The sequence below is a fragment of the Natator depressus genome, chromosome 4 (genome assembly GCF_965152275.1).
Source record: "Natator depressus isolate rNatDep1 chromosome 4, rNatDep2.hap1, whole genome shotgun sequence".
In the NCBI taxonomy this organism is placed as follows: Eukaryota; Metazoa; Chordata; order Testudines; family Cheloniidae; genus Natator; species Natator depressus.
Genome location: NC_134237.1, coordinates 44,100,329 through 44,127,629, shown reverse-complemented (window position 1 = coordinate 44,127,629; position 27,301 = coordinate 44,100,329). Strand labels below are relative to the sequence as shown.

Below are 27,301 nucleotides of genomic sequence, written 5' to 3'. Positions count from 1 at the left end.
TATATTGCACCACATAGCCTTCTAGACTTTCTGTTACTGAGACTTTTAGTTGCTTTCTTATGATTGGTGAGTTTTGTTCTTAATGCTGTACAGCAATTTTAAGGACTATCCATAACTACTTGAAAGAAAGAGAAAAAGGTGATTTTTACTATTAATTGAAAAAGAAAATATCCCTGTTACAGCAAAGAGTGGCTTTTTAGCTGAGCTAAGCATCAGTCAAGCTTGCAATTATATCAGATCTAGTTTCCACTCAGTGTCCCTATAATTACTGGTGTAACTGCAAAAAGAAATTCATGAAAAAAGGAAAGTTCTTTAAACTTTTACTACAAATCAAGAAAAAATAACACCATTGTGACATAGCTTGCTTTGACTTTCAGTTGGTTAAGAAAACTTACGGGCTTTGATCCAAGATTTCTTCAAACTACTGAATGTGAACAGCACAAAGCGCCTGCCCTATAAAAACATGCTCCTTACCAGCTCTGCAAAATCAGCTGCCTCCAAATCACTCAGTGCTGTGTCAATTTCCATCTGAAATATTGAAATGGTGGATACGAACATATTTTTCCAAAAAATATACTGACAATTACAATAACATATATGACATAGTACTAGTAGCCTCACAAGATTAAGAGTCATTATTCGTTACTTTATAGGGAAATGGTAAAAAATTGTACATACTTTTTGCATTAATAATATCAAACATCACGAACATCTGAATTCTCCAAAAGATTAAAGAAAAATCTTTTCCAATTTCTGCATATTTCCCTCACTCTGTTTGTCTGTCTCCTGAACCCACTGTTTTATATAAAGGAGATGTCAATCTTACTTTCTTCATGGAATAAAACTTGAAGGCAGGAGGCTCCCCTGAAAGCTGGCAAAGCTTTAGTATCCAACTGAGTTATTAGAAAAATCTTTTTCACTTTGGATTTACTTTTTGTCTCTATGGAAGTTTCCAAAACTTTCTCACACTTTACCTTTGTTCTACTCAAACAGCAATAAGCTTGCATATTTTTTAGCTTCAGGAGCTGTTGATTAATGTAAGTTTTACTAAAAATACTTTTAGTTAAAGAACATAATAGCAGCCACCCAGGTTCATGACAAATATGCTACTTAATGAAAAGAATTTTTAAAAGGCCATGGCACCCCTTTTGGGCTCTGTAAACAAGCTACCTCTTACTGAGATAAAGTAAATTTTTCAGATTTATAGAAATGTTAACCATGCTGTTGTCAGTCAACAAATAATCATGCCTCTCAACTTCTCCCTTGGTTTAGAACTAAATTATACATCTATCCCACACAGAACTGATATTCTTATTTTTATTATTAAGGAGGATTGCCAGTCCTTCCCTAATTAAGGTTGAAACTAGCTTCCAAATATAAACCCAATTTTTAACCCACTCCCAACTTCACCAAAACCAATCCCCCAGAAATTTCAACTTGTTACACAGTATCACTTTTCTGAAAAATGTGGGCACAAAGAATTTCAGAAGCATGGGGGTTTAAAAATGTCCTTATATACTTTTGAAAGATTTTCCTGCTACTTTCTTGGCTCTCTCTCTCCAGAACAGAGTCACATAGAAAGTTCATATTTCACTTCCCCAAGAGTGTCAAACTCACAGAAATGCCTTTCATATATTTTCTTCAGGGGGACAGATGTCAGAATTAGAGATTAACATGAGAATAAAAAAACCACAGCTATATATACAGTGCTTGAAAAGTCTGTGGTAAGTAGAAAGCTTTCCCAGGTAAGCGCCTTCATTTCTGCAGAATCCAAGCTTTTGTTTAAAAAACAAAACAAAACAAAATAAAACCCCAACAAACTCAAATTTCTAGCCCTTACAGTTGCAAAGATAACTTTCCAAATATGAACTGAATGTAAGTACTGCTGTCTTCCTTAATTTTCAGACAGAGAACTACACAATATGTCTGCTGCTAGTCAGAGGTTTCACAAGTTGCAGGAGAAAGAAAACTGACCAGTATATTGCCAGTTTTCACTACTGATAATGGGAACCCAACCGGTAGCAGTGAAATTGGGAAGAATCAGGTCAGGTAAATTTCATTCTATTGCTACAGAGGCTGGCACTGAGCTTTTCACAGTGGAGGAGTACTGTCATAAATATAAAGGGAAGGGTAAACACCTTTAAATCCCTCCTGGCCAGAGGCAAAACCCTTTCACCTGTAAAGGGTTAAGAAGCTAAGATAACCTCGCTGGCACCTGACCAAAATGACTAATGAGGAGACAAGATATTTTCAAAGGGGGGGGGGGGGGACAAAGGGTTCTCTCTGTCTGTGTGATGCTTTTGCTGGGACCAGAGCAGGAATGCAGGTCAGAACTCCTGTAAAAAGTCAGTAAGCAATCTAGGTAGATATGCGTTAGATTCTGTTTAAATGGCTGATAAAATAAGTTGTGCTGAATGGAATGTATATTCCTGATTTGTATCTTTTTGTAACTTAAGGTTTTGCCTAGAAGGATTCTCTATGTTTTGAATCTGATTACCCTGCAAGATATTTACCATCCTGATTTTACAGAGGTGATTCTTTTACTTTTTCTTTAATTAAAATTCTTCTTTTAAGAACCTGATTGCTTTTCATTGTTCTTAAGATCCAAGGGTTTGGGTCTGTGTTCACCTATGCAAATTGGTGAGGATTTTTATCAAGCCTTCCCCAGAAAAGGGGGTGTAGTACTTGGGGGGATTTTGGAGGGGAGACATTTCCAAGTGGGCACTTCCCCTGTTCTTTGTGTAACACTTTGGTGGTGGAAGCCTTTAACCTAAGCTGGAAAGAATAAGTTTAGGCGGTTTTCATGCAGGTCCCCACATCTGTACCCTAGAGTTCAGAGTGGGGAAGGAACAAGTAGAGAGGCTGCGGGAGAGGTTGAATACTGGAGACACTCCTTCCAGGAGCCAAGAGAAAAGTAATAGAAATGCCCCCCACAACTGCAGCAGTCAGGACTAGCAGAAACATCCCACCTTGGCTGCAGCCAGAAGGCTCTTGGGTGGGAGGGAGGAGGCAAACAGAGACGTCTCCCTTTCAGAACCCATGGAGTCTTAGGTAGGAATTCCAGCAACTGGAAAGTGGTGGAGATTGGCTTTTTACTTAAATGTTGCTCCTGGATGGTGGATCTCCCTACTCTTTTATCAGTCTTAACTAGTAGGTTTAGTCCTCTGAGTTTTAGATGTCTGATACATTTCCAACCCTTATGTATTTCTAAGGGGGTGGTTGAGAGAGTTGATGCAGGTGTGTGTTTGGGTTATGAGGATGGGAGAGAGAGAGACTGATGGGAGACATGAGGAAAGAAGAAAGGAAGAGAGATTTTTGGGGAGAAGAAGGAGATAAGATATAAGGGGATGCAGAGAACACAGTGAAGAGAAAGAAAAAAGAGTAAACAGGCCCTGAAAACAGCAGAAAAAATACATCTTTGTTTATTAGAGAGACAAAGTGGGTGAGGTAGTATTTTTTAGGCTACGTCTACACTCGAAACCTTACAGCAGCAAATCTGCACTGATGCAGCTGTGGTCTATAAGGTCTCCTGTCTAGCTGCTCTATGCAGATGGGAGAGAGCTCTCTCGTCAGCATAATTAAACCACCTACAACGAGCAGCAACAGCTATGTCAGTGGGAAAGTGTCTCCCACTGACATGGCGCAATCCACACCGTTATGTCAGTCAGGGTGTATTTTATTGACAAAAGTGCAAGTTGTAAACACAGCCTTATTGACTAAACTTCTGTAAATGAAAGAGACAAGCTTTCACGCTTCACAGAGTTGTTCTTCAGGTCTGGTAAATGTACTCAGAGTGACACAGCTAAATAGTGAGTGGAACAGATAAGGAGTAACTATTCAATGTGAAGTGGGCAGTTAACACCTATATAGTTATGGATCACTTCATTCACAGATCTAGTAACCACCCCAAACACATCAAGAAATCTGTTATCTACAGACAGGCACTCAGACATCACAGAACATCCTCTGAGGAGAAAATCTGCGTTACACACCTTAACACACTTAAAGTTACCTTCACCAAACAAAGACACTCCACTGAAGACGGAGATTGCATATGCCAGGAGTGGCCAAATTTACTGACCCTCCGAGCTGCATACAACAATCTTCAGAAGTTTGAGAGCTCGGGCACACTTGCCAGGACTCTGGCTTCAGCCCTGTGGGAGGCGCCTGACAGGGCTTGGGGTTTCATACCTGCTCCTGCTGAAGCCCCGATCCCCAGCAGGTGTGCCCCACAGAGCTGAAGCCCTGAGATCCCCCCACTCCACGCTGGGCAGAAGCTCCAAGGCCTGTGCTCCCCACTGAGCAGAAGCCCCTACCCGACCACCCTGCTGCATGGCAGAGGTCACAAGCTCTCTTCCCTCCCATCAATCTGGTAAGTGGAGAATGGGGGGGAGGTTTAGGGGGCTTCGCAAGCCGCACTTTAACGGTAAAAGAGCTGCATGTGGCTCACAAGCCACAGTTTGGCCACCCTGGCATATGCAATGGGTCACCCAAATACTATGAGAGACCCTGCTTCAAAAAAGGGGGGAAAAAAACCCCTAAGACCATACACCCCTCATTGTCACCTACCACTCATACTGGAACCCATATGTATCGTTAAACAGTTTCAACCCATACTCAGTAGAGACCACATCTTGCAAGAAGTCTTTCCTGAACCCCCTTTTCTGGTCTTCAAACAACCCCCCAACCTCTCTAAGCTCACTGTCAGAAGCAAGCTGCCCACAGACCAAGACACATCAACTCAAAGAGGCTCCAGCCCCTACCAGAACAACAGATGCAAAACCTGCAGACATATCTTCAGTGCTACAATGATCAATACGCGCCCCAACGTGCCCTTCAAGATCCATGGGTCCTACATATGCCTATCACAACATGGGGTGCACCTCATCCGGTGCACTAAATGCCCCAACAACAACTATGTGGGTGAAACAGAACAATCACTACACTTTTGAATGAACTCTGTACCAAAAATGATAAGACAAAGACCACCATATTACACGTGGTTTTCATCTTGCAACATGTGTTAACACCTTATTGGTTCCACCCTTGTATTGTATCGGTTCCACTCTTGTGACACATTTGAGTGCCTTTCCCAGACCTGAACAAGAGCTTTGTGTAAGCTTGAATGATTGTGTCTTTCACCAACAGAAGCTAGTTCAATAAAAAGACATTACCTCACCCACCTTGTCTCTCCAATATCCTGGGACCAACAGGGCTACAACAACACTGCAAATAACCATTATTTATTACAGAAAAGAAAGAAAAAGTGGTGTGAAGCCCGGAAAGGAAAGATTATAAAAACAAAAGAGATTCAATAAATTACCTTTCAAAATGTGTATTAGGTCACTGATTGACCATGTGCTAGACCTGAATATACTACACTGTCCAGCATATAACTATTCTTTCCCTTTAAATTACAGGGGCATGGCTTTCGGAAGTGGGGTAGAGGGCAAAGGTGTGCAGCAGCACATGTATTTTTCATTCTGGTTAACACGTATAGTTCTTGGTGTAGAACGTGTCAGATAAATTTTTCATGACCTGTATATATACACACTTCAAAAGATAACCCTGTATATATTATGTGAAGTGAAATGAACAAAAAAAGGGGGAAAAAATCAAATAGGTCCACTAAGCCTTACAGCTGTGCTTGGCTCATGGTATCAGACACTTCTTAAATCAAAATACAATGTAAAAATTATTACAGCATACCAAGTCCAGTAAAATGTGCACATTGATGAAGGTTATTTCAAGATTTTTTTCAACTGGAAATTGAACAGAGATAATTTTTCTACTAGCTGTAAAAAGACTGCTCCAAATTCGAGTTATTTTACTTAAAAATTGTGTCTGTCTTTTAAAAAAACATTTAATTTATTTAATAGCCAGCTGCTTATGTGGCCATATTTTTGACTCCCTGGGTCTTGACATTCTTCCTACCAAAACAAAACCTTCAAGGTTTGCTTGTAAAAGTTAAGAATTTTTAAATAGGTGCTAAAAGAGGATGAGTGGGCTAGAAATATGCCCTGTTGTAAACATCAGAACAGGAGTTTTATTGAATTCACGCAATAAAGACCAAAAACAACAATCTTGATCTTTTGAAGTCAACATGCCATTTTCCAAGGTAGCAAGCACCCTTCATTCTCCATTACAAAGGCTCTGTTTTGTCAGTCTGATTCAGTGCAAGCTGCTGATTTCTTGTGGGCAGCTACAATGTTTAGGATCCTACAGGGATTCAGTGTTTTTAGAGCTTCATCCTAGAACCACAGTAAATATTCACATTTAAGCCTTCAATTCATTTCCCTAACAACATTTTTGGAAATTAGTGTCCAGTTGTATAAACTGAAACCCCCCACTCCAAGTTCACATAAGATTGTGTACGTGCGGCTGGTACACATCTGATCTATAAGAGCAGTTCTAATAGGTAAGTTCAAGTCATAATAAATTTTAAGGCCAGAAGGGATTATTATGAACAAATGCAGTATATAGTGGTAATAATATCTCCCTATTTCTACTTCATATTCCCCTGCTTATCCATCCACGGATCACATTTTTATTTGTTAGCCACTGCATCGTACAGGTAGTGCATATTTGGCTGGTTATTCATCATGACCCCTATGTCTCTGATTTCCAAAATACAGTCCCCATCCTATACGTGTGACCTGCATTCTTGGTTCCTGGATGAACAACCTTGCAGTTAGCTGTATTAAAGCACATGTTGTTCCAATGAGCCTAGATCATGTGATCTAGAAAGATCACTCTGTAGAACAGATATGTCCTAATTAACTCTACCAATGTTAGTAGCACTGGCAAACTACCAGTAAAGATTTTTTATTTCCTTACGGATAACTGATAAAGATTTTGATATTGCATTTGTTCAAGAACAGATTCCTGTAGGATCCCATCAGAAATGCCCCACAGTATGATGACTCTCTATTTACAATTACTTTGAGATCTATCAGTTAACTAAGTTTGACTTCATTTTATACGAAGTATACTGATTTTTTGCAGTGACAGCTTTTTAATCAGAATTTTGTATGGTACTAAATCTTATGAACAGCACAAGCTACAAGATACACCTTAAGATCAGCCTCTTTAGTCTATGTCCCAGGCAGTGACTTGTGGATCTGCTTCTTGACCCAGGTAGGGACTGACAACTCCTCTCTTCCTTCTCAACCAGGGAACTTAAGCATGTGTCCTGGTGGATGGGGATAAAAGACTGGCAGCTCTCAGCCTCATTTGTACACTGATCCCCTGACTCCAACAAAAAGCTGCCTTTAAATTTTGGCATAAGTTCCACTGCACATAAACAAGAAAGTGGTATATTAAAAATAATAAGGATATATCTCATTCAAATTTTCCCTACTACTTTTTCCTTTGTTTTCATAAGCCTATGGCTAAGTGGTAAAATAATATGCTTAATGGTTCCTGACATGTGTCTACTGCTGAATTAATTCCATGGTCCAAAGCCTGTCAACTAATCAGATTCTCCTTTAATCTAGGTTATTTTAGAAATGCTTATAATATATATGGTAGATAGTGGAAATAATTGTTGAATAAGACATCCTGGAAGCCATAATCAAGGGGTTTAATACTATAATTCCATTGATCTGACATCAGACTGGATTACAATTTTTTTTAAACTGAGTAGGATTTTCAAAATCAAAACAATTAAAAGTCATAGCAATAATAATGCTCAGCATGATCAAGAATAAAGCCATTGAATGCATGAGTGTGTTAGTAAAGCTACATGTCTGGTACAGTACTCCTGCAGCCCTCATTGTTCAATTAAATAGACATTTGTTCAGTTTAACATGTCAGATAAAAGGTTAAAATACTAAATTAGATGAAGTGCTTTTAAAAATTAATGAGTTTCCCTGCTCTCAGGGATACTGCTTTATAGGCTAGCAATGTTATAGATGACATATAGGAACTGAGATGCTTTAAGAGGTTATATGGTATAGTATGCAATTTTCACAGGTTTAAACAAGACTAAATTTATTGCTAAAAGTATCTCTATCATTTGGCATCATTATACTAAAAGAGAATCCGTATTACTTCATCCACCAAGCCATAAAATCCCCTACAGCACAGGTGGGCTGTAAGCATCCTTATCAGAAGTTAGGGGTTAATGACTTGTGTAGAGCAGGAATGTCTTTATGACACAGGATCATTTTAGACCACAACGTAGGATCATTTTAGACCATGTTCAATACAAGAAGTGTTCCTGTAGGTGGCAATGTACTGAAACACGAAAAAGATCTGCTTCTTCTCACTTGCATTCACGATGTGATAACTGCTCCAAAATAGCCTGCTTTTGGTCATGTAATAAGAATCTTTTAAAGTGTTTGATTATGTATTTCTGTATAATGAGTTTCTTCATATTTTAAGGATATACAGTCTAAACTGGCTTTATTTTGGAGATGCAAGTTATTTGACTGAAGATTTAGTAAATATTACATACACAAAAATCAGTGAAACAAGACATTTTAAACTAAAGTGGAGACAGTCTCTTCTGTAAAGCAAATGTTTTAGTTTGTATTAAATTGTATTAATTGTTTTTAATACTTTAGTTCATAGATAGTAGTGTGTGAAGGAGCGCAAAGGAAAGAGGCTATAGCCCGCAGAATATACGCATGTATTGCCATTACAGCACACCTATTTGATTGGATACAAAAGCGTTACATATTTAAAAATAAACATTTCCTACTTTACATATCTAGATATTCATTATTCAGGCTCTGAATTTGGTAGATATTTGTAGTTCATCTATACAATATTGGATTTTTTCTTCTTACAATTGGAATCTCTCCTTTGCATAACAGAATCTAAGAAAAGGTACAAAATATGAGAAAAAAGTGCAGCAGGCTGAAGGGGGACAGGACATGACATATCTCTTCAGGGAGAGAGGCTGGGATTAGTGCTGGCAGGGAAAATGCAGTGGCTGTGCCTCTTAACTATGTAGAACCCAGTGATTCAAGGGAAATCTTGTCACCAACCCCACAGATGCTGGGGCATTATATGCAGTCTGCTAGCTCCTTGCACATTGTCCGGATCTCCCTCTAGTCCTGTGGTAGCATGACTGGCTCTATGGACAGGGTGACATTGGTTCTTTGTCTGCTGATACATGCTATCACCTATACCTTCTTGCTTGGAGTAGAAACCATACACTGCAAATTTATGCTACAAGGAGCAGATTTAACTCAATGGGGACATAGATAGATTTCCAAGGGGAGCATGTGATCTCTAGAGTAACTTTTCCTCAGCTCTGCCAGGCCATCCCATCCCTGCCATTGAATCATGTATAATCTGGAATACCCTGTGGTCATGCAGAGGAACTGCTGCCATTCCAGGAGGAAGGAGAAGAATGACATATGGGCTTGTCTTTTCCATTATTGCTGCTCCATTGGCTTCTCTCCTCACTAGGCATGGGCAGTGGGTAGAGCCCCCCTTTGGGGAGGCTAGCCCCTGGCTCTACCCCTTCCACCCGCGCCCTCCCCACAGCTGGAGCCCCGAGACCCCCTGCCACCCCTCCAGCAGATCCACAAGCCTGCCCCCCACCGGGAGTCTCCCCCCGGAGCGCCCCCCCCTTGGCTGGTGAAGCCAGGGCTAGCCACAGCTCAGAGCACCCCCCCGCCCTAGCTGGCCGAAGTCCTCAGCCCCGCCAGGAGCCCCAGGCTGGCCAAAGCCACGCCGTGCCTCCCTCCTCTCCCCAGACCCAACCCACCCTGGGGAAAAGCTTCTGTTACCTAAAAGACGCTTTTGATATGCCCCATGCAGGTTCCGGGGTGGCTGAGGAAGCGGTATGTGCCTCCTAAACCATCCTGGAACTTGCATGGGGCATATTAAAACAAAAACTTCACCGCCAAACCCTGCAGCCGGAGGTCCGGGTGCCGCGGCTGCGCCAGGGGAGGCAAAGCCTCCCCTGGCCTACTATACCCACTGCCCAGGTCACTAGACATGAGAGGCCCCCTGTTTATTAGTAATATATTCTTTCTATTGGTGCCTTTTTCTCTACTTGTTAAATTTAACCCCGTCTCCTGCCCCACACCTGTAGAATCAACAAGGCGCAATAGTGAATGTCTTCCAGCAGAAGCACTGCACTCTGCATTGCATAGGTGCTGGAACTAGGGGTGCTACCGCACCCCCTGGCTTGAAGTGGTTTATATCATGTACAGGGTTTAGTTTAGTTCAATGGCTCTCAGCACCTCCACTATACAAATTGTTCCAGCACCCCAGCTACATTGACTTGCTAAGGTAGCAGGGGGAAAAAACAGAACAGAGCCATGATCTTGGGACCTCTGCTCCTAGCAGAAACTAACAAGAATTCCTGGAGTTAAGATTCTTAAAGCCACTGAGACTGATTCCCCAGCAGGGAGTACAACATATCACCCATTTCGTGAAACTACATGGGTCTCTTACCATCAGCTTCTTTTGAGTGAATATACAAAAATACAGCCAAATCAAGCTTTACAACTCCATGAGGTAATTAGGTAGGTGAGCATGGATCTGTAATTAAATACCTTCACGGGGGCAGACTGATAAGGGACTTTATTTTTCCAAATATGTAGTCAACATGTAGTCAAGCTCACTACTGTAGGGAAATGTGCTCTAGCAGGGGAGAGTGTACAGGGTTGAAAGTCAGAATACCTGTGTTCCATACCCAGCTTTGCCATTTAGTTGCTGTATAACCATTTGGCATTCATTTAACCGCTCTCTGTTTCCATGTTCCCATTTACAGATTGGGTATAATCATGCTTACCCAGCTTTCAAAAACATTTTGAGGTCTGTGGAAGAAGAGAGGAATGTGCAAAATATTTTATTATTTATTATCTTCACAATGCTACCCCAAGCTGATTAGCAACACAACCATTTTATCCAGATTAATCTTAAACCATCTGTTTTAGGGCTTGCTGGCAAAGTGCATTAGAGGGGTGTGATTTGTAAAGTGCTCTAATTGGCCTGTGTAGACCCTCTTGGCACATTCTAAAATGTGTTAACAGGACAATCAGAGTGCAACATGTTAGGGTATGTTACAAATCACACCCCTCTGGCGTGCTTTGCTGTGCCATGTAGACAAGCCCATAGAATCAAAAGCTCCAGGAATGCTGCTGTGCGAAAGAGGAGCAGATACTAAAAAAACCTTTGAAGAAGGTAGAAAGAAGCAGCTATTGATCCAATAAAGTGAGGCAGCACCTTGCATTGAAGCTAAAAAATAATTAGAAAAAAACAATACAAACTCTAAAGGAAGGAAAAATAGGAAGCATTATCAAAAAACACCAAGCTAACCTAAGAAGAAGGAAAAAAGACACCCACGGGCCATAGAATTAGGGCATTTTCTGTAACACCAGTAAGCCACATTTAGGGTATGTCTACACTGCAATGTAAGCCTGGGCTCAGAGTCAGGCTCCTTCTGTCTATACACAAATCTCTCAGACTCAGGCTTGCACTGAGAGATCTAGGGCCTCACAGAGGTGGAGGGTCTGAGCTCAAGTCCAGCCAGTACCCCAAGCTCAAGCCCTATTGTTTTGCCGTGTGGATGCAGCCACATTGGACTCGGGCCCTGGGAGTCTACCAATGCTATCCCACAATCCCACAGGATGGTGTTCTGTGTCCTCTCTATCCCACTTCCTATTCCAGGAAATGCAGACAACCTGCCTTTATTCAAGTACAGCTCAGTGTTTAGGCACTTCCATTTTATTTTGGCAGCTGAGCTGCAAACATTTTGAGATCTGTGGAAGAAGAGAGGCATGTGCAAAACATTTTATTATTTATTATCCTCAGAATGCCTCTCTATGCTGATGAGCAACACAACCATTTTATCCAGATTAATCTTAAACTGACTGTTATAGGGTTTGTTTGAACCTTTTCCTGAGTTTGCAATGGCCACTGACCAGAAGTCCTTTGCCAAGCATACAGCTTCCTGGTTGAGGGAGCATAATGCGATTTTGGTGACTCTCTGGTGTGAGGTGAGCAAAACATTTGATATTAGTAAGAGTGCCATGAATGATTATGCCTAACAGCAAATAGAGAAGAAACTGGTAGCACTGGAAATTTACCAGACTAGTGACCAGTGCAGGGAGCAATTAAGTGGCTCAAGACAGAAAGCTGCAAAGCCAGGGACCAGAACTGCATTTCTGGGAACTCATCATCATCAAGCCAGTTTTACAAGGACTTTGGCAGTGCTGGGTACTGCACCTCACATGGAGCCAAGAGCGGTGTATGATGACCTAGTCAGCCAGGATGGTGACCTGCTGACCCCAGAATCTAACATGGGAAGAGATGGGATCCAGCAGCAAGAGCCGGATGAGGCCACCAAAGTGACTCTGGTGATGAAACTGGTCCCTGAGGAGGCTTTGCTGCACGAACAGCTGCAGCACATCCTGGGCCATACTTGAAGGAACTTTCTGATGGCTCACTGGAAGAGCAGTGCACCGTGGAACTGGCAGCAGAAAAGGAAGAGGCAGAAGTTTCCCTGGATCTGGTAAGTTTTTGGCTCAGTTTTTGTGTTTATTAATATAGTTACAGTATGAACCAATGCAAAAAGTTATTACAAGCCCTAGGTAGCAATGTGTATCTGCTAATGGCAGCTGCACACCAGCGCCTTGGTGTTCCCTCCCCGACCCACCAAGTGGAATTCAATATGGAAACACGCGAACAGTGAAATAAGCCTCTAAAAGTGAAGTTTTACTTGAAAAGCACAATTTTAGCAAGGAGATTCCGGTTTGTTAAAAATAAGAACCTTATATTGCCTTTCCTGTTAGCACGGTGCGCCGTACCTACTTAATGGTGTAATAAGCCACCAGTGAACTGGGGGAGGGAGGTTGAAATGTAGTCCATTTATAACTGTACAGTAGTCCATTTCAGTTAACTGTAGTCCATGTGGTTGATGTGTGATGAAATCATTTGTCTGAAATACAGTCCAGAAATGTGCCAGAAATGGGGGCTTGGGGACGGGGGGAGGAAGGGAGTTGCCAGCGGAGTTCTATATGTTTGCATGCAGTCATAACAGTATATATCAGAAGCTGTGCAGAGGCACCAACCCACATGGATGCTAAAGCAACATCCTGTTGATTCCCTCATGAATTTTGCCCCAATCCCAGGTGCTGATAGCTGCAAACTTTTCCTGTAGCGGAACCTCCACATAAGTAGTCACATTTCAGAGAAGGGCATATTTTTCAGGGCCACCTCGGTAGCTGACCAGCTCTCTCCACTCATAGCAGTGCTGTTCACTCACCACATGTTTGAATGTTTCAGTGGCATACCTGGCTGTCTTCCTACTGGCAGATTTGAATAAAACCTCTTTTTGTCAATTGGGAACCCAAGAACTGTTACATCTTCCAAAATGTGGAATGCCTGAAATGATAGAGGAGGCTTATGTAGAACACCACGGCAACCGCTCTCCCCCAAATCCCAAATTGGACTGCAATTAAAAAAAAGAGAAAAAAAAGCAGCTGTGATTTTTAACTTACCATTATCTGTGCATGTCTTTGACTGCTATTAACTCGATAGTGTCCAGGGAACTTCTGTGGTTTGACGCGTACCTCTAACCATATAAAGTACATTTTTACAAAAGTAATGTTCTGTGTCCTTGAAGTTTCAAAAGGAATTTTTCTGTGCTCATCCACTGAGACAATAACCTTCTGTGTCTTGTCTGCTTCCAGGACCATTGACTTTTACAGACCATAGTACCCTGACAGCTTACCCATGCTCCAGTAGAAGCCTGAGTCATTGTACTGTTGTGGATTGGTCCTAGAGGAAGTGTTTCCATGATGAACTTATGGTTGACATTCTGGACAGAGCCAAGAAGCAGGTCCAATACCGAAGAGCAAGGGACTTACAGCAAGTGGAAAGGAAAGAGAGGCAAGCAGAAAGGCTCAGGCTGGCTGCACAGGATTTCAGTACAGGAGCAGACACTTGCTTGACAATTCCTAGAATAGGAATGACAGATGAGGAAGGAAGATAGAGCACAGCAGAAAGAACTGTTTGAGGGGATGCTTTTGCTAACAGTCACAATGACCTCCTGCTGTGCCCACCCCAAGGGCCTGAGTCTCCTCCTCTGTACAAAGTGCTACAGACGAGGAACAGTTTGGACAGTTCTATGGGTGGGCCATGCAATCAAGCCCTAACAGCAGACAGATAGGCCAAATGTACCCCATGCAGTCCCACACACTGAACCCCTCCACCCTGCTGCTCTGGTGCACAGAGTGCGGTAAAATGTGTAAGGAAGGGAAAGGAGAATGGGAGGCCAGGGGACACGCAACAGTAGGGGATTTCCATCTTGGAAACTGTTTCACTGTTTGCTCTTGTTCATGCACTTTGTTTATGATTTTGTTAAAAGTTTTGGTGTTATTGGTGTGTTTTGGTGTCCTAATAGCAGGTGACTTGCCTGGCAATGGTTTAATATTGTGGTTTTCTAATAAATGTTTGAAAACAAAGGTTTTTATTCTAATACAAAATGTTATTACCACCACAGCATCACTTCATATGTGTATTTCAAATAATAAAGATAAACACATGATAAGGGACAACTTGGAAGTTGTATGCAAACACTATTTATTTCTCAATACAGATATCTACATGAATCCGTAAGTGTAAATCCAAAGTTCTTCCCCCCTCCTGCCCCCATTTCATAAATGGTCATGTCTTTCAGAAGAACAATGTATGACAATCAACCCCCCACATCTTTTCTAATGCAAGCATTGCACAAAGCACATTCATAAACATACTATTCTCCCTCTGCCATTGGCCCATGGATATCCATGATGTGGGAGCACAAAGCATCTGTAATTTGTGTTGCCTGGGTACTTTCTGGCTGAGTGTACCAGTTCAGCAGTCCATCACTATCACAGGTTAATCTGGAGGAAAATGGCTCACCTTTGGCTTCATAAAGATTGTGAAGAGCAGAGCAAGCCATAGTAATGCGGACAGCATTGATGACATGGGAATCCAAACTGTCAGTAGGCAGTGCCAGCAGGATTTCAATCTGCCAAACACACATTCAGCCAGCATTCTACTCCCACTTAGAGTGTAATTAAACCTTCTTTTGTTTCTGAGATCATAAGCCAAGGCAAAAGGGAGTACATGAGGTCTCCAAAAACAACAGTGGGTGGGAACAGTAACTCCATTTATGAACAACGTGATTTGGTGGAAGACAGTCCCAGCCTGTCCATTAATATAGACTTCTGACTGGCAGAAAATCCTGGTATCATGAACTTCTCCAGTGCAGCCTCTGTGGTCCTCTAGGGCCTGCATCACAATGGAGTAGTTTATGTACTCACATGCTCTTTGAGGAGGACAACCAATGGGCATGAATCCCATTGATGGCTCAGGCACCGTTTGGAAACCTCATTCTCTCAAAGCCAGCAATTACTTCAGGTATATCTTTTATGCCTGCCACCTTGGGGTAAACTGCACACCTGATTGCCTCAGAAGCCTCTGCCATTACTTTACCCACAGATGATTTTACAGCACCAAACTGGTTGGCAATGGACCTGTATCAGTCTGCGGTAACCACTTCCTGATGGCTATAGTAACCTGCATGGCCACCCTCATGCGTGTCTTGTTGCTGCAGGGTCAGGACAAGCTGCTCACAAAGCTCTGGAAATGTAGCTTTCTTCATGCAAAAGTTCTGGACCCGCTGGTGGCCATTCCAGGTCTGCATGACTATATGGTCCCAGCAGTCTGTTCTTGTGGCCCTGCTCAAGAAGCACCTGTCTATTCAGGGGGCATCAGCGGCTGGACTGTGTCATGAGCAGCACCAGCCAGTTCGAGTCTACCATGTCTGTGTCCTCCCCCATCATTAGTTCTGTCAGGTGTCATTGGTGGGTCAGCAAACACAGCTGGAACGTCTACCAGCGACTCATGGAAGCTTTGCCTGTTTCCTCAAACAAGAGTGAAAGTGCAAGCAAGGCAAGCTCTTCTACTCGCAACGCCTCCAGGTTGCTGGCTCCGGTTGCTTGGAGCATGCAGACCAAAATGACGGCTTGGCAGGATGTGCTGGTGGGCTGCTCAAACTTCCTGTGACGCACGGGGATGGACAGTCAAGTTTTCCCACACTGTGCCATGAATAAAGGGCAGCAGCAGTCACATTTTGGGAGGGTGCTTGGAAGTCTGAGATATGATTGGTTGGACTTGGATGTGTATACTGTGGTGTGGATGTTGGTACCCGGCGTTGAAAATTTCTCAACCTAGGGTCAGCAATCAGTGTAGACACTCAAGCCCTGGGTTCTCAAACCCAAGGTTTGCTGACTTAAGTTCCAATAATCCTGGGCTTTCATTGCAATGTGGATATACACTTAGACTCTTGCTTTAATGCTTTGTCAAAGAACTTCTTGTGGCTGCCCTTCATACCTTCAGGACAGGAACAGAGCAGTGTCTGGCCACAGCTACTGACATTCATTTGACAGAATATGCCTTATCAGGACCTTGGGGTTGTAGGCCTGATAGATAGCAGCAATGAAAGATGAAGTCCAACAGTCACAGTGCATATATATATACATATAATCAATGGATATGTCAGTCAAGAAAATCCAAATTTACACAGGACATAAAGATCAAAACATATTGTAGTACTGCCTGAGATGGGATACTTAGACTTCTGTAAGGCATTTGACTTAGTATTGGATAACATTTTGATTAACAAAAATAGAATGATATAAAATTAACAGGGCACACCTGAAATGGATTAAAAGCTGGCTAGCTGATAGGTCTCAACATGTAATTGCAAATGGGGAATCAATCTTGAGTTGAGTGTTTACTTGTGGATTCCTGCAGGAATCTATTCTTGGCCCTATGCTATTTACATTTTTATCAATGACCTGGAAGAAAACATAAAATCATCACTGATAAAGTTTGCAGATGACAACAAAAATTGGGGAATGGTAAATAATGAAAATGACAAGTTACTAATGCACAGCAATCTGGATTGCTTGCTAAACTGGGAATTAGCAAACAATATGTAGTTTATTATAGCTAAATGTAAATGTTTACATCTAGAAACAAATATGTAGGCCATATTTACAGGATGGGAGACTCTATCCTGGGAAACAATTTACCTAGGGTTGTGGTGGATTCTCTATCACTAACAATTTTTAAATCAAGATTGGACGTTTTTCTAAAAGATATTCTCTAGGAATTATTTTGGGGAAGTTCTATGGCCTGTGGTATGCAGGAGATCAGACTAGATGATCACAATGTTCCCTTCTGGCCTTGCAATCTACAAAACCAAATAAAGATGAAGAAGAAAAAGATGGAAAGTGGTAGCCCGAATAAGGAACATTTGTTTTTGTTTTTTTGTTTTTAAAGACCCACTCTACTGTTTTCTTTTAACAAATATTTTTATTTTATACCCTAATTAGTCAGACCCTTGCCTGCTTTTAGAGGCTTAAAGAAAGGTTGCTCATAACAAAGGAAATTGGTCTTTTACTTTTAGAGAGAAAATGTAATAAAATGTATACTACCATCAAACAGGGGTTATTTCATTTGTATTTAGTGCTCAGATATAAAGTTGGGCTTCTTGACCTCTGTAAACTCAGATTAGAATGTTCCTCTCCTTCCTTAGTTACAGTTCCATAGTTAACAGCGGACGCAAGATGAGGTAAAACAGAAACAAATTAGTTAGTCTAATGTAAAACTATGAGCTAAGTTTATACAAAAACAAGTGTTTATTAAAAAACCAAAACAAGAGCTGACCTATATACACACAATATAAAGAAAAACATATGTCAGGAATATCTTTTGTCACCAAAACACAATTACTCGTCTTTACCCTAAATGCGCTTCCATAAAATGTCTTCCCATAACTCTCTCCAAATATTAAGTTCTTTCTACACTGCAAAATTTACTATGTTGGGGCAAGATTGTGTGCCAACTACATTACAGCACAGTTTCGACTTCATATGTGGGAAGAACCAAATCATGTTGGGACCATACTACAGAACCTGCGCACCACAAAGGCGAGACAATGCTGTATTATAAAACGGTTGTGTCCCTGACGTATTATAACACATTGCTCCAGCACAGTAAATTCTGCAGTGTAGACAGGAGGCAAGCTGTAGAAAAGGTGATGGTAGGAAAGCTTATGGAAATAGATTAAGGTCAAGTAACTGGCTTTTGATTACAAAGTTATTCTTGAAGTTCTTTTTCTTTACATAGTGATTTTCCTTCTGTTTTGGGGGAATTTCCAATATTCCCCACTTAAATCTTTCAGATCATTTCAGGAAGAAGAGGTTCAGATGTAAGACTCCAAGCTCTCTAAGCTATACAGAATATTTCACCTTTTCTCTTCAAACCCTCCACCACCTTGGTTTTCTGCACTAAACTGCAAACATCCTTTCTGTGTAGCTCTCGGCTCCTGCCTGAATCTGGGGGGAATTAGATACAGAAAAATGATGCATGGAAGCTGCACCAGTATGTTGCCACACAAATGTCATGTGGCCATCTCTTCAGATTCTACAGCAGCTGGCTGCAACTCTCCTGCAACACAAGCTGCTCAAATAAAAATATGACTTTAAAGATTAGAAGACTGCCTACTGGAAAAATGTTTAAATGGTAGAACGAAACAAACACATATACCATCAATTGTTTTTTCTACTATAATTGCTACATATTGAAGATGTTTTTGTTAAACAAGGCCTTAATTCCTTTTTAGTTCATCTTCTCTTCCTACGTGATTCGAGTGAAGACACTAAGCTGTATTTACAGCAGCATGCTGTTGATTATGAAAATGTATGTGGGGTTCCAAAAAAATGTATGTGTAAATAAATTGTTTTTGTCAAATGTTTACCCTGTCACGTAAAAGTCCTTCTTAAGAGATTTGTAAAGGAGATTACCTTGATTTCTTGTGGCAGCGTTAACCAGCGTACCCCTGGGAGATTGTCTAAAAGCAATGCACTGCAGCCATCATAGTGCTGAGCACTGGGGCTGGCGTTCGAGTTGAGTCTGGCAGGCTGAATTGCTCGCTGGAAGAACAGGTTGAAAAAATGATCCAAGCGGGAAATGTTTTCCACCTGGCAAAAAGCACTGAACAAATATGAACTGGAAGTTAGAATAACATCAAGAGACTGGTACCTTGTTTGTATAATTGTCTATGTTATAGCAGATGCTTCAAAGCAGGATACTCCATTTGGATTAAAACAAAACAAACAAACAAAAACCACTCAGTGTTAAACAACAAAAAACACAAGGTTGTTACCCAGAATAAAAATAGGTTTGCTTGGAAAACAACTGGTACTTCTTAATACCAATAGTTCTGCAGTTTACACCTTACAGCAAATTGCAGATTTTGAAATAAGGCTCTAAAATACATTCATCTCTTTGGTGACCTGGATGACTCTACCTGCTCCTTTTCTTTAGACATTTAATTATTTTTAGTGTACCTGCCATTGTTGACTATTGTTTAATTGATGTCAACCAAAACAATTTTAAATAAAAAAGATTATACTATAGCATGTTCTTCATATTACCTTCAGAAAATGAGAAAAAAATTCTACTATTCCAAATGTCTACTAAAGTTGTACCAAAATAAACTGATTTATCCATCATATTCAGTGTTTGATTCTTTTCGGAGATACATGTACATAGCTGCCAGTATATCTTTGAAAATTGCCAATGTATAAGAAGTGGTGCGTACATGCTTATTGGAGTAAACAGGAGACCCGATGTCATGTCAAATTATTCTGCCTAGAACACAACACATATATTTTTTTGCTATTTAACACAGGAATAGACATAACTATTATGATTTTCACACTGAAATTAATACAGTTATACTAACATTGGCCCTTGGCATTTTTATTGAAAACTGAAGTAGTATTCAAAATGTGCTAGATGATTTCTGAACACAGAGGAAGACAGTCCCTGCCTCAAATAAAGTTAAAAATTATGGACTGTACATTATAACAATCTAATAATGTAATCCACCTAAAAGTCTAGAAGAATAGGTCCCAGTGGCTTCAATGGACCTTCTGACATGCCTAAAGTTAAGCACACGTGTAAGTCTTTGCATGATCGGGACCAAAGCTGTTTAAAAAAAAATACTGCTTATCAAAGAAGGTTAAAAGAATTGTATTAGTGTAAGGTTGAAACAAAAACAGACAACAACATACAGACATCAGGCTTCCAGTGCAATAGAATCCAGTGCAAAGCCATGTAAATACAAAAAGCAAAACACTTGGTGTAAAAGCTTGCTCTGTCTGAGACCTCAGCTCTTGCCTCCTAATGCCCCTACTCTACTTGTGCTACATTGATGACACCTTCATCATCTGGACTCATGGAAAAGAAGCCCTTAAGGAATTCCACCATGATTTCAACAATTTCCATCCCACCATCAACCTCAGCCTGGACCAGTCCACACAAGAGTTCCACTTCCTGGACACTACGGTGCTGTCAAGGTTCCTCCCCCACTCTGAACTCTAGGGTACAGATGTGGGGACCTGCACGAAAACCTCCTAAGCTTACTTTCACCAGCTTAGGTTAAAACTTCCCCAAGGTACAAATTAATTTTATCTTTTGTCCTTGGAATAACCACTGCCACCACCAAACTCTAACTGGGTTTACTGGGAAACATAGTTTGGACACGTCTTTCCCCCCAAAATCCTCCCAACCCTTGCACCCCACTTCCTGGGGAAGGTTTGGTAAAAATCCTCACCAATTTGCATAGGTGACCACAGACCCAAACCCTTGGATCTGAGAACAATGAAAAAGCATTCAGTTTTCTTACAAGAAGACTTTTAATAGAAATAGAAGTAAATAGGAGTAAAGGAATCACCCCTGTAAAATCAGGATGGTAGGTACCTTACAGGGTAATTAGATTCAAAACATAGAGAATCCCTCTAGGCAAAACCTTAAGTTACAAAAAAGACACACAGACAGACATAGTCATTCTATTCAGCACAATTCTTTTCTCAGCCATTTAAAGAAATCATAATCTAACGCATACCTAGCTAGATTACTCACTAAAAGTTCTATGACTCCATTCCTGTTCTATCCCCGGCAAAGCAGCATACCAACAGACAGACACAGACCCTTTATTTCTCTCCCTCCTCCCAGCTTTTGAAAGTATCTTGTCTCCTCATTGGTCATTTTGGTCAGGTGCCAGAGAGGTTACCTTTAGCTTCTTAACCCTTTACAGGTGAGAGGATTTTTCCTCTGACCAGGAGGGATTTTAAAAGGGTTTACCCTTCCCTTTATATGTATGACAGGTGCTAATAAGCGATGGTCACATAAACACCACCCTATACCGGAAACCTACTGACCGCTATACTTACCTACATGCCTCAGCTTTCATCCAGACCACACCACATGATCCATTGTCTACAGCCAAGCTCTACGATACAACCGCATTTGCTCCAACCCCTCAGACAGAGACAAACATCTACAAGATCTCTATCAAGCATTCTTACAACTACAATACCCACCTGCTGAAGTGAAGAAACAGACTGACAGAGCCAGAAGAGTACCCGGATATTACCTACTACAGGACAGGCCCAACAAAGAAAATAACAAAACACCACTAGCCATCACCTTCAGCCCCCAACTAAAACCTCTCCAGCGCATCATCAAGGATCTACAACCTATCCTGAAGGACGACCCATCACTCTCACAGCTCTTGGGAGACAGGCCAGCCCTTGCTTACAGACAGCCCCCCCAACCTGAAGCAAATACTCACCAGCAACCACACGCCACACAACAAAAATAGTAACCCAGGAACCTATCTTTGCAACAAAGCCCATTGCCAACTGTGTCCACATATCTATTCAAGGCACACCATCATAGGGCCTAATCACATTAGCCACACTATCAGAGGCTCGTTCACCTGCACATCTACCAATGTGATATATGCCATCATGTGCCAGCAATGCCCCTCTGCCCTGTACATTGGCCAAACCGGACAGTCTCTACATAAAAGAATAAATGGACACAAATCAGACATCAGGAATTATAACATTCAAAAACCAGTCGGAGAACACTTCAATCTCTCTGGTCACTTGATTACAGACCTAAAAGGTGCAATTCTTCAACAAAAAAACTTCAAAAACAGACTCCAACGAGAGACTGCTGAATTGGAATTAATTTGCAAACTGGACACCATTACATTAGGCTTCAATAATGACTGGGAGTGGATGTGTCATTACACAAAGTAAAACTATTTCCCCATGTTTATTTCCCCCCCCCACTGTTCCTCACACGTTCTTGTCAACTGCAGGAAATGGCCCACCTTGATTATCACTACAAAAGGTTTTTTTTCCTCTCCTGCTGGTAACAGCTCACCTTACCTGATCACTCTCGTTACAGTGTGTATGGTAACACCCACTGTTTCATGTTCTCTGTGTATATAAAATCTCCCCACTGTATTTTCCACTGTATGCACCCGATGAAGTGAGCTGTAGCTCACGAAAGCTTACGCTCAAATAAATTTGCCAGTCTCTAAGGTGCCACAAGTACTCCTTCTCTTTTAACCTCAAAATTAGTTATTAAAAATAAATCCTTTGGAAGCACTTACCTGTCCAAAGAACCATACATAAATTTTAAGGTTCTGACAACATCTGTAATCATGTTCCTTAGCTGAGAAAGAGGCACACTAGCAAAACAAAACAAAATAAAAAAACAGTTTAAGCTGTGTTTACAATATGATGAAATGCATCACGGATAAAGAGAGGGTGAATTTCTTTTTTGCTGCTGGCCTCACTGATTCACAATTTCTAATCCGCACACAAAATAGAATAGCAGGGTCTGCTCCGGGAGCAGGGTCAGACCCACCTCCGGGAACCTCTCCTGGTTGCAGGAAGCTCTGCTGCTTTTGTCTGGGACAGACCCTGTCCCTGGCAGGAGGCTGCAACCCCAATTGTCATCCCCTCCCCAGCACATGGAGAGGCTGCGGCCCCAGCTATCAGCCCCTAACCCAGGCGGAAAGGCTGCGACCCCAGCTGTCACACCCCCATTCTCCCAAGTGGAGAGGCTGCAGCCCCAGCTGTCAGCCCCCAGCCTGGGTGGAGAGGCTGCGGCCCCTTCCCCTGCACAAAGAGACTACAGCTCACACTGTCGCCCCTCCCTCCAATGCATAGAGGCTGCGGCTTGAGCTGTCACCCCTACCCCGCGTGGAAAGACCGTGGCTCGAGCTGTCACCCCACATTGCGGAGAGGCTGAGGGCCTAATTGTCAGTCCCGGACCCAGGTGGGAAGCTTCCAGGAAAACATGGACCTATGGTAACCCACCTTCCCATACCCCCTGAGACCTTCACTTCTGCACAGCTGCTGGTGGTGGCGCTGACTTTAAAGCTTGGTGCCCAGCCAGCAGCCACTGCTCTCTGGCTGCCCAGCTCTGAAGGCAGTGCCCTAGCCAGCAGCAGCGCAGAAGTAGGTATGGCAATCCCACAATCCCCCTACAATAACCTTACAACACCCCAAAACCCCTCTTTTGGGTCGGGACCCCCATGGTTATGACACTGTGAAACATCTGAAACTGTGAAACGGACTATTTTAAAAATTCTATGACCATGAAATTGACCAAAATGGACTGTGAATTTAGTAGGGCCCTACACATACGCTACATACTTAAATAGTAATATACAGTAGTTTTCCTTTAAGTGGCTTACTCCTGGTCACACAGAGATCGGTGGTGGAGCTGGGAAAAAGACCTTGGGAGTTCCTGCCTCCCAGACAATGCACTCACTGTTACTGTTATTTGTATAGCAGTAGCATCTACAGACCCCAATCAGGATTGCAGCCCCTTTGTGCTAAACTCTGTATACTCAGATAAAGAATAGAATCCCTGCTGCAAAGAGATTACAATCCAAATCAGATACATCACATTAACTATAATTTTTTTCCACACAAATAGCAGTTTTGGTCAGGGGATTTCAAATATTCATAAAAGTCACAATTTTTTTCAGTGACAAACTAGTTCTGTCAAGTTCTTGGCAGTGATTTTCCATACACTGCAAGCTGAATAATTCCTACATAGGTGCAGAGTTACCAGCCATACAACTGAAAACATAGCTCTATACATATATTAAAGTGATATAAGAAAGTTACTATTCCCAGGTCTTTGCACATTTCAATAATCTTCTAAAAAATAAACATGCTATGTTTAAAACTCACCTTTCTGCAGGAAGGCCAATCACAAGCAACTTGTCAGATTCTTTCCAGTAAACCACCTGAACCAGTTTCCCACACAAAAAAAGGGATGAGCTAGAATAATAAAGCCAGAAAAAATGTTTACTTAGGCTTTACGAAGGGTCATCATTTATTCTGAATGTTAATATATAAAGCTTTATGCTCACTTAAATACAGAGTATTCAGCTGGGTCACACAATTGCATTTATAATTATGGAATTTGAAGTGCACACTCTACAAGTTATTTGTAAGGTAATCATCTACTGTACAATAGATTTTTTAAACAAATTGATAGGGATAATGGGAAAACATAACAATAAGATCTATTTCTTAACATTTCCACAAACGGTTACCGAAAAAACTGCTAGATATCTTTCCTTTTTTTCCTAAATACAGCAGAATACTGGAACACACTAAAGAAAAGGCAGCGAAAAAAATTTCTGGAGAGTGCAAACAAATTAGAAATATTGTCCAGTTTTAAATTAAGATGTATTTATACCAATGATTTTTATAAAACACACCCAGATTAGTCCGGTGAGCACTGGGAACAGTGAAAATTCTCTACCACGTGGGAGCTCCAAAAGGCTCTGTCCCCTCTTAGGTTAGAAAAATGCATTCTGGAACTACAAGGAGAGCATCCACTGAACCACCCTTTAACAGCTTTCCTCCGGTCCTTGCCTCTTTATTGCCTTTTCCTGATTTCTTTGGAGTGGCTACTGATAAGAGGGATGCTAGCTTTGCACTGCCAAACTGGGCCAGGAATAGACCACCAGATCTGGCACCAAGAGTATAAATATCTGAAGAAAATGTGTCACTGCACACTAAGATGCAGAGCATGCTGTTAATAGTAATGAGCTTACAGACAGCAGCACTTCACATCCAACATATCTTATAAACTTCCATATAAACCATAACTTTGTATGAGCTGTATGTACAGGGATTGGTTCTTCAACCACTGAAATACAGTCATTTGTATTTAATGGTACAAAGCAATACTACAGTACGTAAAAGAGTGTCAGATAAGAAATGCAGAATATTTTTTCCAGTGGAAACTACAGGGAGAATTTAGCCAGGCCAAGTATAATGTCCAAGACACCAGGGTTAAAGCCCCTATTGTTACAAAATGGGCCTTGGGACAAACTACCACAAAGGAGAGGACTTGCTTTATGTTCCAACCAAAAGACTCCTGAAGTAACTCCATGCCCCATGTGGGAATCAAGTACTATGTCACAGAGATGAATGCAACCATCTCTTTCTGAGCCATTAAGGTGTTCTTTAGAGGTCTTCCACTTAGCTTACAAAATTAACAGGATTTCAGCAGAAAGTGGTACGGCTATAGACTCTAGGCAACATTTTCAGTGGTCAAACCCTTGGTTATATTCTCATATGAGAGACCCCACAAGTGACTTTGGCTCCTCAGTCTCTTTTGAAAATAGGACTTCAGCACTTTCAAATTTTTTTACCTGAAATAATGACAAAGGTAAGCCTGAATTGTTACAGTATTCAGTGTGTTAATCACAGAAATATATGGAGAATGTACATATTTTAAATGGAGAGTGAAGTGGGACAAAAAAAGAGGGTTGGAATCCAATAATCTAGCTACCAGACTATCTCAGATTAAATATAAAACCAACAGATTGAGTTTGTTGGTTGCTGCTAAACTTCAAGATGTTTTAGAAGACTATAAATATCTCTCCACCTAAATCAAAAAGACTGAGGAAGGTGGTCTTTGTGATTAAAGTACTATTGTATTGGGACTCAAGAAGTCTGGATTCAATTTCTGGCTCTGCCACAGACTTGCTGTGCAACTTTAAGCAAGTTATTTAATCTCCCTCTGCCTCAGTTCCTGATCTGTAAAATTTGAGTAACAATATTTTCTAAATCATGCAATTGTTGTGACAATTAATTCATTAACGTTTATGAGATGCTGAAATACTACCCTAATGGGGGACATGAAGCCATAAACAGTGAGTACTAGTGGGTGTAACATCCTGCAGTCATAATGGTACTGAAATTTTCACAGACCACAGTTTCCAAGTATTACTTTCCCCACCATTCCTATTACAGCCTTAGACATTTTAAACAGCAACTTAAGATATCACTGTATCAAAGTGAAATAAAGTTATAAAGAGTTTAGTTTAAAATTTAAAAAAGCAAATAATTTCAGTTTTCAAGCTCTCTTTCTATGATTAAATCACTCTATTTGGTTCCAATATTTATATTGTATAATAGTCAGTAATGAGTTATTATAGAATTAAAGATCTTTGCCATTCACCAGCACAAGAGTGACCACCTTAGTCTTATCCAACTTAAGGTATTCTAATGTTCTTTACAAACAAAAAGTTAGACACTAGCAGTGAAGTAAATATGTATAGAAAATAGAAAACACAGCAATTCATTATATACTCAGCAACGATTCATACATGTACAGAGGTGAAAATCAAAAGCTACTTTTCTGACTGAGGAAATGTCGGACAGAATACTGGTATTTTCTATTACATTTTTCAAACAATATGTAACAGCCTCTAGAAGCCATAAGAAATGATTTTACACTTTAATTTTTCATCTAAATTTGGGAAATATAGTTCTTTACCAGCAAAAGTCAGTCTAAGTGTTCATGGATTTTGTAACCTTTTCTTGAGGGTACAAGAATAGAGAATGTGTAGGACATCTAGAAATAGGTTGCCTTGTTTTAAGATATTTTTTAGACAGTTTGGAGCTGTCAGAAAATGCCTCTGTGGGAGAATCTCCATTCAGCATCCATAAGGATTTACAAGAAAATCATATAATTACTGGCTATGACTGATGAAGTGTGAGTCAAAGTACTGATACCTATATGGAATGTAAGAGGATGCAAGGGAGAACATATGTGCAAGTGCAAGAATTAGTGGTAAGTGTCTGGTGCCTAAAATATGCAGACTAGGTATATGCTAATGGTTTGTGAATAAATGAAGCAAGAAAGCAGCGTACACTAGAAAAGAGAAGCTATAGTAAAGGGAGAAGCATTTTCACAACTTTTATAGGCTAGACTGTTATATCATGGTTAGAGCAGGAGGCTGCAATTCCTCAACTCAATGGCAGAACACCCAGTTGCATCAAGGAAGCAAGATCGGAACTGAAAAAACCCAACAAATATTAAATCAATCAAAACTAGCAAATATTAACTGTTTTGTAAGCACGAAGTGCCAGAA

General features: G+C 41.0%; 1 protein-coding gene across 4 annotated transcripts in view; it reads right to left on the bottom strand.

Annotated features, from left to right (window-relative positions):
• Nucleotides 1-27,301, bottom strand: part of INTU (inturned planar cell polarity protein) — a 107,977-nt gene that overhangs the window by 20,705 nt on the left and 59,971 nt on the right. For 3 of the 4 annotated variants that reach the window (XM_074950837.1, XM_074950836.1, XM_074950839.1), the window contains exons 6-9: nucleotides 24,096-24,185; nucleotides 22,499-22,576; nucleotides 18,828-19,017; nucleotides 475-528 (exon numbers count right to left, since the gene is read on the bottom strand). In XM_074950837.1, coding sequence (XP_074806938.1) covers nucleotides 475-528; nucleotides 18,828-19,017; nucleotides 22,499-22,576; nucleotides 24,096-24,185 — 412 coding nt within the window. The remainder of the gene's footprint in view (nucleotides 1-474; nucleotides 529-18,827; nucleotides 19,018-22,498; nucleotides 22,577-24,095; nucleotides 24,186-27,301) is intronic. The other variant, XM_074950838.1, reaches the window with a different exon arrangement.